Source organism: Bombina bombina, chromosome 2, assembly GCF_027579735.1.
Source record: "Bombina bombina isolate aBomBom1 chromosome 2, aBomBom1.pri, whole genome shotgun sequence".
Classification (NCBI taxonomy): Eukaryota; Metazoa; Chordata; class Amphibia; order Anura; family Bombinatoridae; genus Bombina; species Bombina bombina.
The window spans coordinates 201185654-201200699 of NC_069500.1; the positions used below are offsets into that span (position 1 = coordinate 201185654).

The following is a 15046-nucleotide window of genomic DNA, read 5'->3' on the forward strand; positions in this document are numbered from 1 at the left end:
TTAATACACTCTAGCAGGTAAAAAGGATCATTGGGAATAATTTAAAGGGGAGAAAGTTTTTGGGTGAACTGTCCCTTTAATATGTTTCCAATTACTTTTTTTTTTTTACCAGCTGCATAGTAGAAAATATGAAATTTGCTTTTTTTAAGGCTTATTTGTGTATATGAATTAGCTGATTTTTTGTTTTGAAGCCATAACCTAATAAAATGGGTTGAGCTTGTAGGTATAATCAGATCTGATTACTTTATCACATTCTGTACATATATCTGCTTCTTTATCTTATATCTGTCCCTAAACCAATAACCAATACTTGGAGAGAACAATGGAAAAAAATAAAATTTGATTACCTTATCTCGTCTATAACCCACTGGGAGAGTAATTTATTCTACTGGTTGTGTTAACAGTTTTTGGCCTCCAGACCAAGCTTTCAGGATGGGTGGGGATACCACAGGCTAAATAAACTATTTCATATGCCAATATACACTCCAGCAGGTAAAGTGGATCATTGGGAACAAATTAAAGGGGAGAACATTTTTGAGTAAACTGTCCCTTTTAAAGGGACACTGAACCCAATTTTTTTCTTTCATGATTTAGATAGAGCATGAAATTTTAATCAGCTTTTTAATTTACTCCTATTAATGTTTCTTCGTTCTCTTGCTATCTTTATTTTAAAAGCAGGAATGTAAATCTTAGCATCCAGCCCATTTTAGGTTCAGCACCATGGATAGCGCATGCTTATTGGGGGCTTACATTTACCCACCAATAAGCAAGCATAACCCAGGTTCTCAACCAAAAATGGGCCGGCTCCTATGCATCACATTCCTGCTTTTTAAATAAAGATAGCAAGAGAACGAAGAAAAATTGATAAGAGCAAATTTGAAAGTTGCTTAAAATTGCATGCTTTATCTTAATCATGAAAGAAAACAATTGGGTGTAGTGTTCCTTTAAAGGGACATAATACTCGTGCTAAATCACTTGAAACTGATGCAGTATAACTGTAAAAAGCTGACAGAAAAATATCACCTGAGCATCTCTATGTAAAAAAGGAAGATATTTTACCTCACAATCTCCTCAGCTCAGCAGAGTAAGTTCTGTGTAAAAAGTTATACTCGGCTGCTCCCAGCTGCAGGTAAAAAGTTTTAAAACAATGAAGAAATTAACTGCAGCCAATCAGCATCAGCAGTGCTGAGGTCATGAACTCTTTTACTGTGATCTCATGAGATTTGACTTAACTCTAATGAGATTTCATAGTAAGCTTCCTTTACCTGATTGGTGAAATAATATGAGAGTGCACAAGGCTCATCCCCTAAGCTGTCCTAGGACAGACACACTAAAATGCTGCTTAGAAATCCTTTACAATGGGATGTGGCTACTGAGGAACTTTTGAGGTAAAATATCTTTCTTTTTTACATACAGATGTTCAGGTGATATTTTCTAGTCAGCTTTTTACAGCTATGCTGCATCACTTTCAAGTGTTTAAACATTTGGGTATTATGGCCCTTTAATGTTTTATAGAGAAGCACCTTTTTAAAGGATTACTAAATACAGTAGAAGTGCATAATAAAAGCACACTTCAGTAACACTTATTCTGAATTTCACAAGCAGTAGATTTAAAAAAAAAAAAAAATAATTTTATTTTTTTCTGGCATTTTTTCCCCTCCCATTTGCCAGCCCCCTGTGACAGATAGCAGCCAATCACACTTTAGTATATGTATACACTGTGAGCTTGTGCACATGCTGGTGCCTCAAAAAGATTGTGTAACATTTTGCAATGGAATGTCAGTATATTTATGAAAATCTTAGTAGTGCTGATCAAACAATATATCAGTCTATCTCAGTGTTATAATACAATACCTTTAATAATTATCCTTAAAAATAGAAACCCTTAACTAACATGCATCTACTAGAAACCATACAATTAATATAAATACCTGAATTCTTTTATTTAGTTAATATCCATGAACATTTTAAAATATATTTGCAATACCAGAATATGACACAATATTATATGCGTTTGAAAACTATTTAAATATGCTATGCAAAGTTCATACACGTTTACCTTTAAAACCAGCCTTATTTACAAATAGCCTTTCATTCAGTTTACACAAGACTAAAATCTTTCACTTTTAACATCCAAACAATACAATTCTAACAGTGCTTATAATCAATAGGATAATATATATAGATTCTGCTATTTAACTGCAATTTATCCTAATACAATATTAATTTACAATATCAGAACTTGCACAGATAAGTTACTTAGCCTACCAGATACAAATTTAAACAATACATAGGCAGTGACTACCAATTTAAAATACAATTTATTTCTCTAACTCTGCCAAACCCAGCAACAATGAATGCTTATTTTAAATTGTTTTTGCATACAGGCAAGCTAAGAACTATCCAAAACAATGACACACAGTTTAAAAGTACAATTTGCTCTTTAAATCTATTTGTTACAGCAATCTCTTAATACATTACCAAAAAGGGTACCAAATCGATATCCAATATTCCTTGATAGGAATATTTTCACCTCAGAAAATACCAATAAGTATAATTTGAAGTCAATGAGAAGAATCGATCAGCTTTGCTTGAGTAAATGGTATTTCACGCCCAACAGGAACCAGTTACAAGTTTAGCTCAGCAGAAATCTCTCTATGTTGCAATAACTTTATATTGGTTCTCCTCACTGGTGAAAATAATGGGTGGCCCTCCTTTTTCCCCTGATTGGTTTAGTATACATTGTTGTTATGGAAACGCATCCTTTAAACAGTTAAATCTTTTAACTGCTATACTGGGTTTTGGCCCTTCGGTGGCAGCGTTGCAACACAAACACAGCAATAACATTTCTAAACATTTTAACATTTCTAGCATTTAAAATATTTCTTTAAAGTGTGTAATAACTGCCATAATTTCTTGCATTAGTAGGTTATATGTATTGTATTATATCACATTTATTTATTCTGATCAATTTGACATGAAACACAGTATGTCCTTAACACCATACCATATCAAAACAATTATACTGCTAATTTTTCCAGATTGGTAGTATTTAAAACTCCTGATATATTGCATTTATTCATATACAGCATGTTACATTTCTGTGTATTTCTTCCTGAATACATGAATCCTGTCTACGTAGATCTGAAATAAAAATAAATGTTAATAATCACTTCTCTTCAGGTCCATAAACATCTATTCATGTTCTTAAACACACAGAGGCTAAGATATTTTATGTTTTCAAAATATGCATGTAGGTATATACACATTCATTTCTATGCAGATCTGAAATTATATGTCTGAAAAATACAAACAATACAGAGGTTATTAAACATTTTAGACTGACTAAAATAGTTACCTACCAAGCTTAGCAAATACCCATGTAATAATAGAGAATTAGACAATTCCCCAAATTTCTATATTTAATACATTCTGAGGCATGCATTCAAAGATGATTATTTGCTGTATGTTCAGTAAATTTCAAAGTCACATCTTAACATGTCTTTGAGATTCCAGCAATCTAATTTCCATCTCATCAAGCTTCAAAAAGGATATTCCAGACACCCCGTCTCCATTTTGTATATTCAAGTGTTAGCAGTTACATCTTAACATGTTTTTCTGCTCAACTAGCACAGATGTGTATCTGATTTTAAGGGGTAATTAACACCTCTATGTTAATCACTGTGTATCCAGAATTTTACCTGTGTTAATTTTCAGTTCCTTGTGGTTATACAATTGCATAATTTAGTATATTGAGTGTGGGAGATCTCTTGGAAACAATCCTTTGTTCTCAGATGTGTGTTTAGGATAACTTACATGCTGAGTGGGGAAGAACTAAAACATGTTTGAAGTCAGTTTGTCTGAAAGAAATGAATCATTTTCTACTGACCAGCCAGATCTGAATGAAAAAAATAAAATAAATATATAAAAATATATATATATATATATATATATATATAATATATACACATATTTATTAACCTTAAAATATATGATTAAAATATATATTTCTCCAACATAGGTGTGTCCGGTCCACGGCGTCATCCTTACTTGTGGGATATTCTCTTCCCCAACAGGAAATGGCAAAGAGCCCAGCAAAGCTGGTCACATGATCCCTCCTAGGCTCCGCCTTCCCCAGTCATTCTCTTTGCCGTGGCACAGGCAACATCTCCACGGAGATGGCTCAGAGTTTTTTGGTGTTTAAATGTAGTTTTTATTCTTCAATCAAGAGTTTGTTATTTTAAAATAGTGCTGGTATGTACTATTTACTCTGAAACAGAAAAGAGATGAAGATTTCTGTTTGTAAGAGGAAAATGATTTTAGCAACCGTTACTAAAATCGATGGCTGTTTCCACACAGGACTGTTGAGAGGAATTAACTTCAGTTGGGGGAAACAGTGAGCAGACTTTGGCTGCTTGAGGTATGACACATTTCTAACAAGACTTGGTAATGCTGGAAGCTGTCATTTTCCCTATGGGATCCGGTAAGCCATTTTCTTAATTTTCAATATAAGAATACAAGGGCTTCACAAGGGCTTTAAAGACTGGTAGACATTTTTCTGGGCCAAAACGTTTACTATATAAGCATGTTTAATGGTTTATAACTTAGGAGAGTTATTTTAATCTTGGCAAATTGTTAAAAAAACGGACAGGCACTGTATTGGACACCTTTTTCACTGGGGGGCCTTTTCTAGTCATAGGCAGAGCCTCATTTTCGCGCCACTAATGCGCAGTTGTTTTTGAGAAGCAAGGCATGCAGATGCATGTGTGAGGAGCTCAGATCCACTGAAAAAGCTTATTGAAGGCGTCATTTGGTATCGTATTCCCCTCTGGGCTTGGTTGGGTCTCAGCAAAGCAGATACCAGGGACTGTATAGGGGTTAAATGTAAAAACGGCTCCGGTTCCGTTATTTTAAGAGTTAAAGCTTTCAAATTTGGTGTGCAATACTTTTAAGGCTTTATGACACTGTGGTGAAATTTTGGTGAATTTTGAACATTTCCTTCATACTTTTGCGTATATTCAGTAAAAAAGTGTGTTCAGTTTAAAATTTAAAGAGACAGTAACGGTTTTATTTTAAAACGTTTTTTGTGCTTTGTTACCAAGTTTATGCCTATTAACATGTCTGAACTACCAGATAGACGATGTTCTGTATGTTCGGAAGCCAAGGTTCCTATCCATTTAAATATATGTGATAAATGTGACAAACAAAGTAGGGACAATGATACCACTGATAATAATGTTGCCCAAAACGATTCCTTAAGTGAGGGGAGTAAGCATGGTACTGCATCATCCCCTTCTATGTCTACACCAGTCTTGCCCACTCAGGAGGCCCCTAGTACATCTAGTGCGCCAATCCTCCTTACTATGCAACAATTAACGGCTGTAATGGATAATTCTATTAAAAACATTTTAGCCAAAATGCCCACTTATCAGCGAAAGCGCGACTGCTCTGTTTTAGATACTGAAGAGCATGAGGACGCTGATGATAATGGTTCTGACATGCCCTTACACCAGTCTGAAGGGGCTAGGGAGGTTTTGTCTGAGGGAGAAATTTCAGATTCAGGAAGAATTTCTCAACCAGCTGAACCTGATGTTATTACATTTAAATTTAAATTGGAACATCTCCGCGCTCTGCTTAAGGAGGTGTTATCTACTCTGGATGATTGTGACAATTTGGTCATTCCAGTGAAACAGGTTCCTAGAGGTCCCGGTGCCCCCCGAAGCTTTTCCTATACCCAAGCGGGTGGCGGACATTGTAAATAAAGAATGGGAAAGGCCCGGCATACCCTTTGTCCCTCCCCCTATATTTAAGAAATTATTTCCTATGGTCGACCCCAGGAAGGACTTATGGCAGACAGTCCCCAAGGTCGAGGGGGCGGTTTCTACTCTAAACAAACGCACCACTATCCCTATAGAAGATAGTTGTGCTTTTAAAGATCCTATGGACAAAAAATTAGAGGGTTTGCTTAAAAAGATGTTTGTTCAGCAAGGTTACCTTCTACAACCAATTTCATGCATTGTTCCTGTCACTACAGCAGCGTGTTTCTGGTTCGAGGAACTAGAAAAGTCGCTCAATCAAGCATCCTCTTATGAGGAGGTTATGGGCAGAGTTCAAGCACTTAAGTTGGCTAACTCTTTTACCTTAGACGCCACTTTGCAATTAGCTAGATTAGCGGCGAAAAATTCAGGGTTTGCTATTGTGGCGCGCAGAGCGCTTTGGCTAAAGTCTTGGTCAGCGGATGCGTCCTCCAAGAACAAATTGCTTAACATACCTTTCAAGGGGAAAACGCTGTTTGGCCCCGACTTGAAAGAGATTATTTCAGATATCACTGGGGGTAAGGGCCACGCCCTTCCTCAGGATAGGTCTTTTAAGGCTAAAAATAAACCAAGTTGGCCCCCGATCCGGGACCGGATCTGGTGGGGGGCAGACTTTCTCTCTTCGCTCAGGCTTGGGCAAGAGATGTTCTGGATCCTTGGGCGCTAGAAATAGTCTCCCAAGGTTATCTTCTGGAATTCAAGGAGCTACCCCCAAGGGGAAGGTTCCACAGGTCTCAATTGTCTTCAGACCACATAAAAAGACAGGCATTCTTACATTGTGTAGAAGACCTGTTAAAAATGGGAGTGATTCATCCTGTTCCATTAGGAGAACAAGGGATGGGATTCTACTCCAATCTGTTCATAGTTCCCAAAAAAGAGGGAACATTCAGACCAATCTTAGATCTCAAGATCCTAAACAAATTTCTCAAGGTTCCATCGTTCAAAATGGAAACCATTCGGACAATTCTTCCTACCATCCAGGAAGGTCAATTCATGACCACGGTGGATTTAAAGGATGCGTATCTACATATTCCTATCCACAAGGAACATCATTGGTTCCTAAGGTTCGCCTTTCTGGACAAGCATTACCAGTTTGTGGCACTTCCATTCGGATTAGCCACTGCTCCAAGAATTTTCACAAAGGTACTGGGGTCCCTTCTAGCGGTGCTAAGACCAAGGGGCATTGCAGTAGTACCTTACTTGGACGACATACTGATTCAAGCGTCGTCTCTACCACAAACAAAGGCTCATACGGACATTGTCCTGGCCTTTCTCAGATCTCACGGGTGGAAAGTGAACGTAGAAAAAAGTTCTCTATCTCCGTCAACAAGAGTTCCCTTCTTGGGAACAATAATAGACTCCTTAGAAATGAGGATTTTTCTGACAGAGGCCAGAAAATCAAAACTTCTAAGCTCTTGTCAAGTACTTCATTCTGTTCCTCTTCCTTCCATAGCGCAGTGCATGGAAGTAATAGGTTTGATGGTGGCGGCAATGGACATAGTTCCTTTTGCGCGAATTCATCTAAGACCATTACAACTGTGCATGCTCAGTCAGTGGAATGGGGATTATACAGACTTGTCTCCGACGATACAAGTAGATCAGAGGACCAGAGATTCACTCCGTTGGTGGCTGACCCTGGACAACTTGTCACAAGGGATGAGCTTCCGCAGACCAGAGTGGGTCATTGTCACGACCGACGCCAGTCTGTTTGTACTCCTGGATATGCAATAAAGAATTGAAAAGTTTATTGGAGTGCTGCTATTCACTTTTTTGAGTTCTGGGGCGCGGTCTGGGAACCCCTGAAAGCTCAGGGTCTTTGGTCTCGGGAAGAATCTCTTCTCCCGATAAATTTTCTGGAACTGAGAGCGATATTCAATGCTCTCAAGGCTTGGCCTCAGTTAGCAAAGGCCAAATTCATACGGTTTCAATCAGACAACATGACGACTGTTGCGTATATCAACCATCAGGGGGGAACAAGGAGTTCCCTGGCGATGGAAGAAGTGACCAAAATAATTCAATGGGCGGAGACTCACTCCTGCCACTTGTCTGCAATCCACATCCCAGGAGTGGAAAATTTTCTGAGTCGTCAGACTTTTCATCCGGGGGAGTGGGAACTCCATCCGGAAATCTTTGCCCAAATAATTCAATTATGGGGCATTCCAGACATGGATCTGATGGCGTCTCGTCAGAACTTCAAGGTTCCTTGCTACGGGTCCAGATCCAGGGATCCCAAGGCGACTCTAGTGGATGCACTAGTAGCACCTTGGAGCTTCAACCTAGCTTATGTGTTCCCACCGTTTCCTCTCATTCCCAGGCTGGTAGCCAGGATCAAACAGGAGAGGGTATCGGTGATCTTGATAGCTCCTGCGTGGCCACGCAGGACTTGGTATTCAGATCTGGTGAATATGTCATCGGCTCCACCATGGAAGCTACCTTTGAGACAGGACCTTCTTGTTCAAGGTCCTTTCGAACATCCGAATCTGGCCTCACTCCAACTGACTGCTTGGAGATTGAACGCTTGATTTTATCAAAGCGAGGGTTCTCAGATTCTGTCATTGATACTCTTGTTCAGGCTAGAAAGCCTGTAACTAGAAAAATCTACCATAAAATATGGAAAAAATATATCTGTTGGTGTGAATCTAAAGGATTCCCATGGAACAAGATAAAAATTCCTAAGATTCTATCCTTTCTTCAAGAAGGTTTGGAGAAAGGATTATCTGCAAGTTCTTTGAAGGGACAGATTTCTGCTTTATCTGTTTTACTTCACAAAAAGCTGGCGGCTGTGCCAGATGTTCAAGCTTTTGTTCAGGCTCTGGTTAGAATCAAGCCTGTTTACAAACCTTTGACTCCTCCTTGGAGTCTCAATTTAGTTCTTTCAGTTCTTCAGGGGGTTCCGTTTGAACCCCTACATTCCGTTGATATCAAGTTATTATCTTGGAAAGTTTTGTTTTTGGTTGCAATTTCTTCTGCTAGAAGAGTTTCAGAGTTATCTGCTCTGCAGTGTTCTCCTCCTTATCTGGTGTTCCATGCAGATAAGGTGGTTTTGCGTACTAAACCTGGTTTTCTTCCGAAAGTTGTTTCTAACAAAAATATTAACCAGGAGATAGTCGTGCCTTCTTTGTGTCCGAATCCAGTTTCAAAGAAGGAACGTTTGTTGCACAATTTGGATGTAGTTCGTGCTCTAAAATTCTATTTAGAGGCTACAAAGGATTTCAGACAAACATCTTCCTTGTTTGTTGTTTATTCTGGTAAAAGGAGAGGTCAAAAAGCAACTTCTACCTCTCTCTCTTTTTGGCTTAAAAGCATCATCAGATTGGCTTATGAGACTGCCGGACGGCAGCCTCCTGAAAGAATCACAGCTCATTCCACTAGGGCCGTGGCTTCCACATGGGCCTTCAAGAATGAGGCTTCTGTTGATCAGATATGTAAGGCAGCGACTTGGTCTTCACTGCACACTTTTACCAAATTTTACAAATTTGATACTTTTGCTTCTTCTGAGGCTATTTTTGGGAGAAAGGTTTTGCAAGCCGTGGTGCCTTCCATCTAGGTGACCTGATTTGCTCCCTCCCATCATCCGTGTCCTAAAGCTTTGGTATTGGTTCCCACAAGTAAGGATGACGCCGTGGACCGGACACACCTATGTTGGAGAAAACAGAATTTATGTTTACCTGATAAATTACTTTCTCCAACGGTGTGTCCGGTCCACGGCCCGCCCTGGTTTTTTAATCAGGTCTGATGATTTAATTTCTCTAACTACAGTCACCACGGTATCATATGATTTCTCCTATGCAAATATTCCTCCTTTACGTCGGTCGAATGACTGGGGAAGGCGGAGCCTAGGAGGGATCATGTGACCAGCTTTGCTGGGCTCTTTGCCATTTCCTGTTGGGGAAGAGAATATCCCACAAGTAAGGATGACGCCGTGGACCGGACACACCGTTGGAGAAAGTAATTTATCAGGTAAACATAAATTCTGTTTTTGTTAACCTTACATATACCTTGACAGGAAAGATTCTTAAAATTGTGTTCTCTCTATGAATCATTAAACTTTTTTGGCTTGAGTGTCCCTTTAAATACAAACTACTAGTATAGTTCTAATAAAGTATGGACATAGTAATATCTACACTGATACAAAAACTAGTTTGTAATAAAAAAAAATATCATATCTGCTTTAAATACTCTTTCAATTTGAAACTCTAAATGTATGCAGACTTACAGTAAATGTAATGTATCATAGCAGCCCTTTCTGTTTGATACTGTTAGATATGATATTTTAACTCTATTAAAGTTAAACTCTGCATGTATTCAGACTTACAGTGGATAAAACCCATAATGCTGATGCCAATAATTATAGCAGTCCTCATTATCAATTCTGGTTGATACTTTTACGTTTTGAAAATATTTTATTGTAGACTAGGCGATACCCTTATAAAAATAATAAATCCCCCCCCCCAAAAAAAAATAAAAACACCCCCCTAATCTAATACTAAGATCCCAATAGCCCTTAAAATGGCCTTTTGTAGGGCATTGCCCTAAGTTAAACAGTTTTACTTTACATAAAACCCCCCACCCACCAAACCCCCCAAAATAAATAAACCTAACACTTAAAAGGGGCATTTGTATGGGCATTGCACTTAAAAGGGCAATCGGCTCTTTTCCAGCCCAAAAATCCCTAATCTAAAAAAAAAAAAAAATGCCCAAGGCTAAGCCCCAAATAGGTACTTGCCATTCCTGAAGTCCGGCGGAGAAGGTTTTTCTTCCAGGCGGCTCCACCATCTTCTATCTTCATCCAGAGCGAAGGCGGCGAAGAGCGGTGGTGCAAAGCTGGCTTCACCAATGAGCGGATCCGGAGCGGTTTTCCTCGGCGGTGTAGAGGCTCCTCTCCATCCGATGTCAGTCGTACACTGAAGATTGAATGCAAGGTACCGCATTCAATTTGGGGTACCTTGCATTCCTATTGGCTGAAATTTTGAAATCAGCCAATAGGATTAGAGCTACTGAAATTCTATTGGCTGTTGAAATCATCCAATAGGAATGCAAGGTACCCCTATAAATATGGGGTACCTTGCATTCAATATTCAGTGTGCGTGGACGATCATATAAAAAGGAGCCTCACGCCAATGAGGTTCCGTGCATCGGGGAAGCCACCAATCCGGATTAAGATAGAAGCTGATGGAGTCGCCTGGAAGAAGACCTCCGCCGGACTTCAGAAACGGTGAGTACCTATTTGGGGTTCAGTTTTAGGATTTTTTATTTTTTTATTTTTAAGATTATGGATTTAATGGGCTGGAAAAGAGCTGAATGCCCTTTTAAGGGCAATGCCCATACAAATGTCCCTTTAGGGGCAATGGGTAGTTTAGGTTTTTTTTAGTGATAGGCTTTTACTGTTAGGGGTGACTTAGTATTTTTTAAATGTAAAAGCACTGTTTAACTTAGGGCAATGCCCTACAAAAGGCCCTTTTAACGGCTATTGGTAGTTAAGTTTAGTTTAGGGGGTATTTTTATTTTGGGGGGCTTTTTTATTTTTATAGGGATAAGGTTTAATTTTTTTTATAATTGATCATTTTTTTTTTTCTGAAATTTTTAGAGTTTTTTTATTTTTCGCAATTTTAGATTATTATTATTTTTTTGTAATTTAATGTTAGGTTTTATTTAAGTGTAACTTAGTTTGGGGGTTAATTTATGGGGTGTTAGGTTAGGGGGCTTATTAATTTAGCTATTTGTGTTGTAGAGGGGTTGGTTAATAGGTTAATTAGGTTTATTGCGATGTGGGGGTTTGTTGGTTTAGGGGCTAATAGGTTAATTAGATTTATTGCGATGTGGGGGGGTTGGCGGTTTAGGGGTTAAAATTGTAATTATGTTATTTGCAGATTAGGGGTTAATTGCTTTATTATTTTGCAATGTGGGGTTTGCGGTTTAGGTGTTTGTTAATACTCTGTGAGGGAGGCTAGGTTTTTTTTTTATACTTTGTTCGGGCGGTTAAGTGTTTTTTTTTTTTATTATTATTTCTTGTGGGCGGTTACGTTTTTTTCCGTTATATCATGCTGGTGATTGTGTTTTTTGTTGTTGTTTTTTTTAAGGCTTCGGGCTTCCCTACGCTGCATCCAGGTGGATTCCGAAAATGGCAGGGTGGTGAAAGAATCCACTTCTGGTTGATTCTTTCACCACCCTGCCATTTTCGGAATCCACCGGGATGCAGCTACACTGCATCCACATGGATTCTTTTGGCTGCACGCAGCAAACATTCCTTTGCGGATGCAAGCACAACTGGCGACACTTGACGCGTTACAAACGTGATTATAGCATAGATAAAGATTTGGTGTCTTACTAGATGAAGTCATTGGTTATTAATCGCTTTCCTCTTTTTATGTCCCCACAGCGGAGCTGGCATCCCTTATGGACAGGACCTATGAGAAAAAGCTTCCAGTGAGCTCTTTGACAATATCACGGGTAAGCTGCCATCTAGCTATTCCTAGAATTTATTTTAAGGGCAAACAAGAAGATTCATAGCCAGTATGGGTCAGGCCATTAAAGGGTCAGTGCGCACACAAATAATCCTAACAGCATACATACATACATACATACATACATACATACATACATACATACATACATACATACATTATATATCAGGACATAACAACAATCATCTGGTCCTTAGCAGGTTTTAAAATGAGGTAAATACAACCTCAGATGAACAACACATGACATATTACACCGTGTCATGTATTTAACAAATATAAAGCCATGTGTGAAAAACGAGGTATACCCTTACTGCTTCCATAGGAATTAAGAGGCTAAGTATCAGCCAGGTGCTGCTAATCAAATGTCCTTGATTAATCGACCATCCGCAAGTGTGACCACCTCCTATAAAAGCTAAAGTGTTAGCAGTTTGCTGGACTGGAGCATTCAGGTGCCAATGAGGAAAGATATCAGCAATGATTTTAGAGAAGCAATTGTTGCTGCCCATCAATCTGGGAAGAGTTATAAGGCCATTTCCAAACAATAAAAGTCCATTATTCTACAGTGAGAAATATTATTCAAAAGTGAAAAACATTCAAGACAGTTGCCAATCTTCCCAGGAGTGGACTTCCCTGCAAATTCACCCCAAGATCAGATTGTGCAATGCTCAGAGAAATTGCAAAAAAACAAAACTGAGTTACAGTTCAGACTCTACAGGCCTCAGCTAGCATGTTAAAGGTCATGACAGTACAATTGGAAAAAGACTGAACAAGTATGGTTTGTATGGAAGGGTTGCCAGGAGAAAGACTCTTGTCTATTAAAAGAATATGGCAGCAGGGCCTGGGTTTGCAAAGTTGCATCTGAACAAACCACAAGTCTTCTGCAACAATGTCCTTTAGACAGACGAGACCAAAGTTGAGATGTTGGGCCATAATGCACAGAGCCACTTTTGGCGAAAACCAAACACAGCATATCATCACAAACACCTCCTACGTCACTGCAGTCCTGGGCTTCTCTCTGCCACGATCTCACTCAAAATAGCAAGATTGCGCTATTTCTGCATGCCCCACGAGTGGAGCACTGCAGAAATATATTTGCAGAGTTACCGATGCAGAAAGGGCCACCCTCTCTGCATCCGACAGCGGCGGTGCCGATCGTTGGTGGGTGGAAGTGTAAGGAGGGAGGTGGGTGGGCGGCCCATCGCTGGAGGGGGCGGGAGGAGGGTGGGACCGCTACGCAGCAGGGAAAAAAATAAAAATAAGAGCAGGGAAGTGAGGGAGGAAGGACAATGAGTGGAATCCTATGTGGGATCAATTGAGGGAAAGGGATCTGGGAGGGGGGTAGGGTAATGAGGGGGGCAGCTACACTACAAAAAATGGGTATTTTATTACAAAAATCTTCCCAATTTGCAGCAAACTGGGTATTAAGTAGGTAGATGGGGAGGGTTAGAGACCTGTTTGGGGGGGGGTGTATATGTGTGTGAAATATATATATATATATATATATATATATATATATATATATATATATATGTATGTATATGTAACATTTTATTTTAGTACTATCAGACTTAAGATGGGAGTGACAATTGTGGGATGGGGGAGGGAAGAGAGCTGTTTGAGAGGGGTCAGGGAGGGATCAGGGGGTGGGATGTGTCAGATGGGAGGCTGATCTCTACGGTAAAATTAACCCTAGAGGTAAAATTAACCCTAGAGTCGTGGACTCTATCTTGATATTGGATAAGGTTATATTATCAGGACCTTATACTGCATTATGTTTATGGACTTTCGATTATATATGTGTGCTTGATTATATGAACACTTTAGTTTACTATATATATGTGCCTATGATTTTGTGAACATTAGAGTTTTCTGTATATTTTGGTCTACTTGAGCAACTGTATATTTTTTTCAAGGGATACCAATTTGTCATTTTGTGAATTATATATATCTTTTCATTCCACTCTTGTGAATACATCACACTTATCTATTTGGCGCCTCTTACAGATACCAGTTTGGCATTTATTGCCCTCTGTGTATCTTATTTCAATTTTAAAATCAACCCTACAAGATACCTAATTAACCCCTTCACTGCTGGACATAATACAAGTGTGGTGCGCAGCGGCATTTAGAGGTTTTCTATTTACCAAAAAACAATGCTAAAGCCATATATGTCTGCTATAGCTGAACAAAGGGGATCCCAGAGAAAAATTTACAACCATTTGTGCTATGATTGCACAAGCTGTTTGTAAATTTCAGTGAGAAACCTAAAATTGTGAAAAAGTGAAAGATATTATTTTTATTTTTTTAATCGCATACCAAAATGGGCCTAGATCAATAATTAATAAATGTAAAAAAAAAAAAATGGCTCGATTTTCTGTTTTTAAATGTAGTGATGGCAAAAATGCTTAAAATGCTCTGGTCTTTTGGGGAAGTTTTTGTCTGACATGTTAAGAGAGCTGTGCATAAACGAATGCCCACAAACCTCTATGAACTGAAGCAACATTGTAAAGAACAGTGGGCCAAAATTCCTCCACAATGATGTGATCAAGTCATTCAGAAATCGATTACTTCAAGTTATTGCTGTTGGTTCTACAAGCTATGGAATTATAAGGTGTTCTTAGTTTTTCACACATGGCTTCTCACTATTTTGGCTTTATTTTTGTTAAATAAATCCTGACACGGTGTAATATGTCATTTGTTGTTCAGCAGACAACTACAGTTCCAATCAGAAACATTTAATGCTTCTGCTATGTTGAGCTAGGAGTT

At 38.8% G+C, this 15046-nt stretch overlaps 1 protein-coding gene across 1 annotated transcript in view; it reads left to right on the forward strand.

The window, feature by feature from the left end:
* Nucleotides 1-15046, forward strand: part of MRPS27 (mitochondrial ribosomal protein S27) — a 280865-nt gene that overhangs the window by 59041 nt on the left and 206778 nt on the right. Inside the window, exon 3 of the mRNA XM_053701439.1 lies at nucleotides 12196-12266. Coding sequence (XP_053557414.1) covers nucleotides 12196-12266 — 71 coding nt within the window. The remainder of the gene's footprint in view (nucleotides 1-12195; nucleotides 12267-15046) is intronic.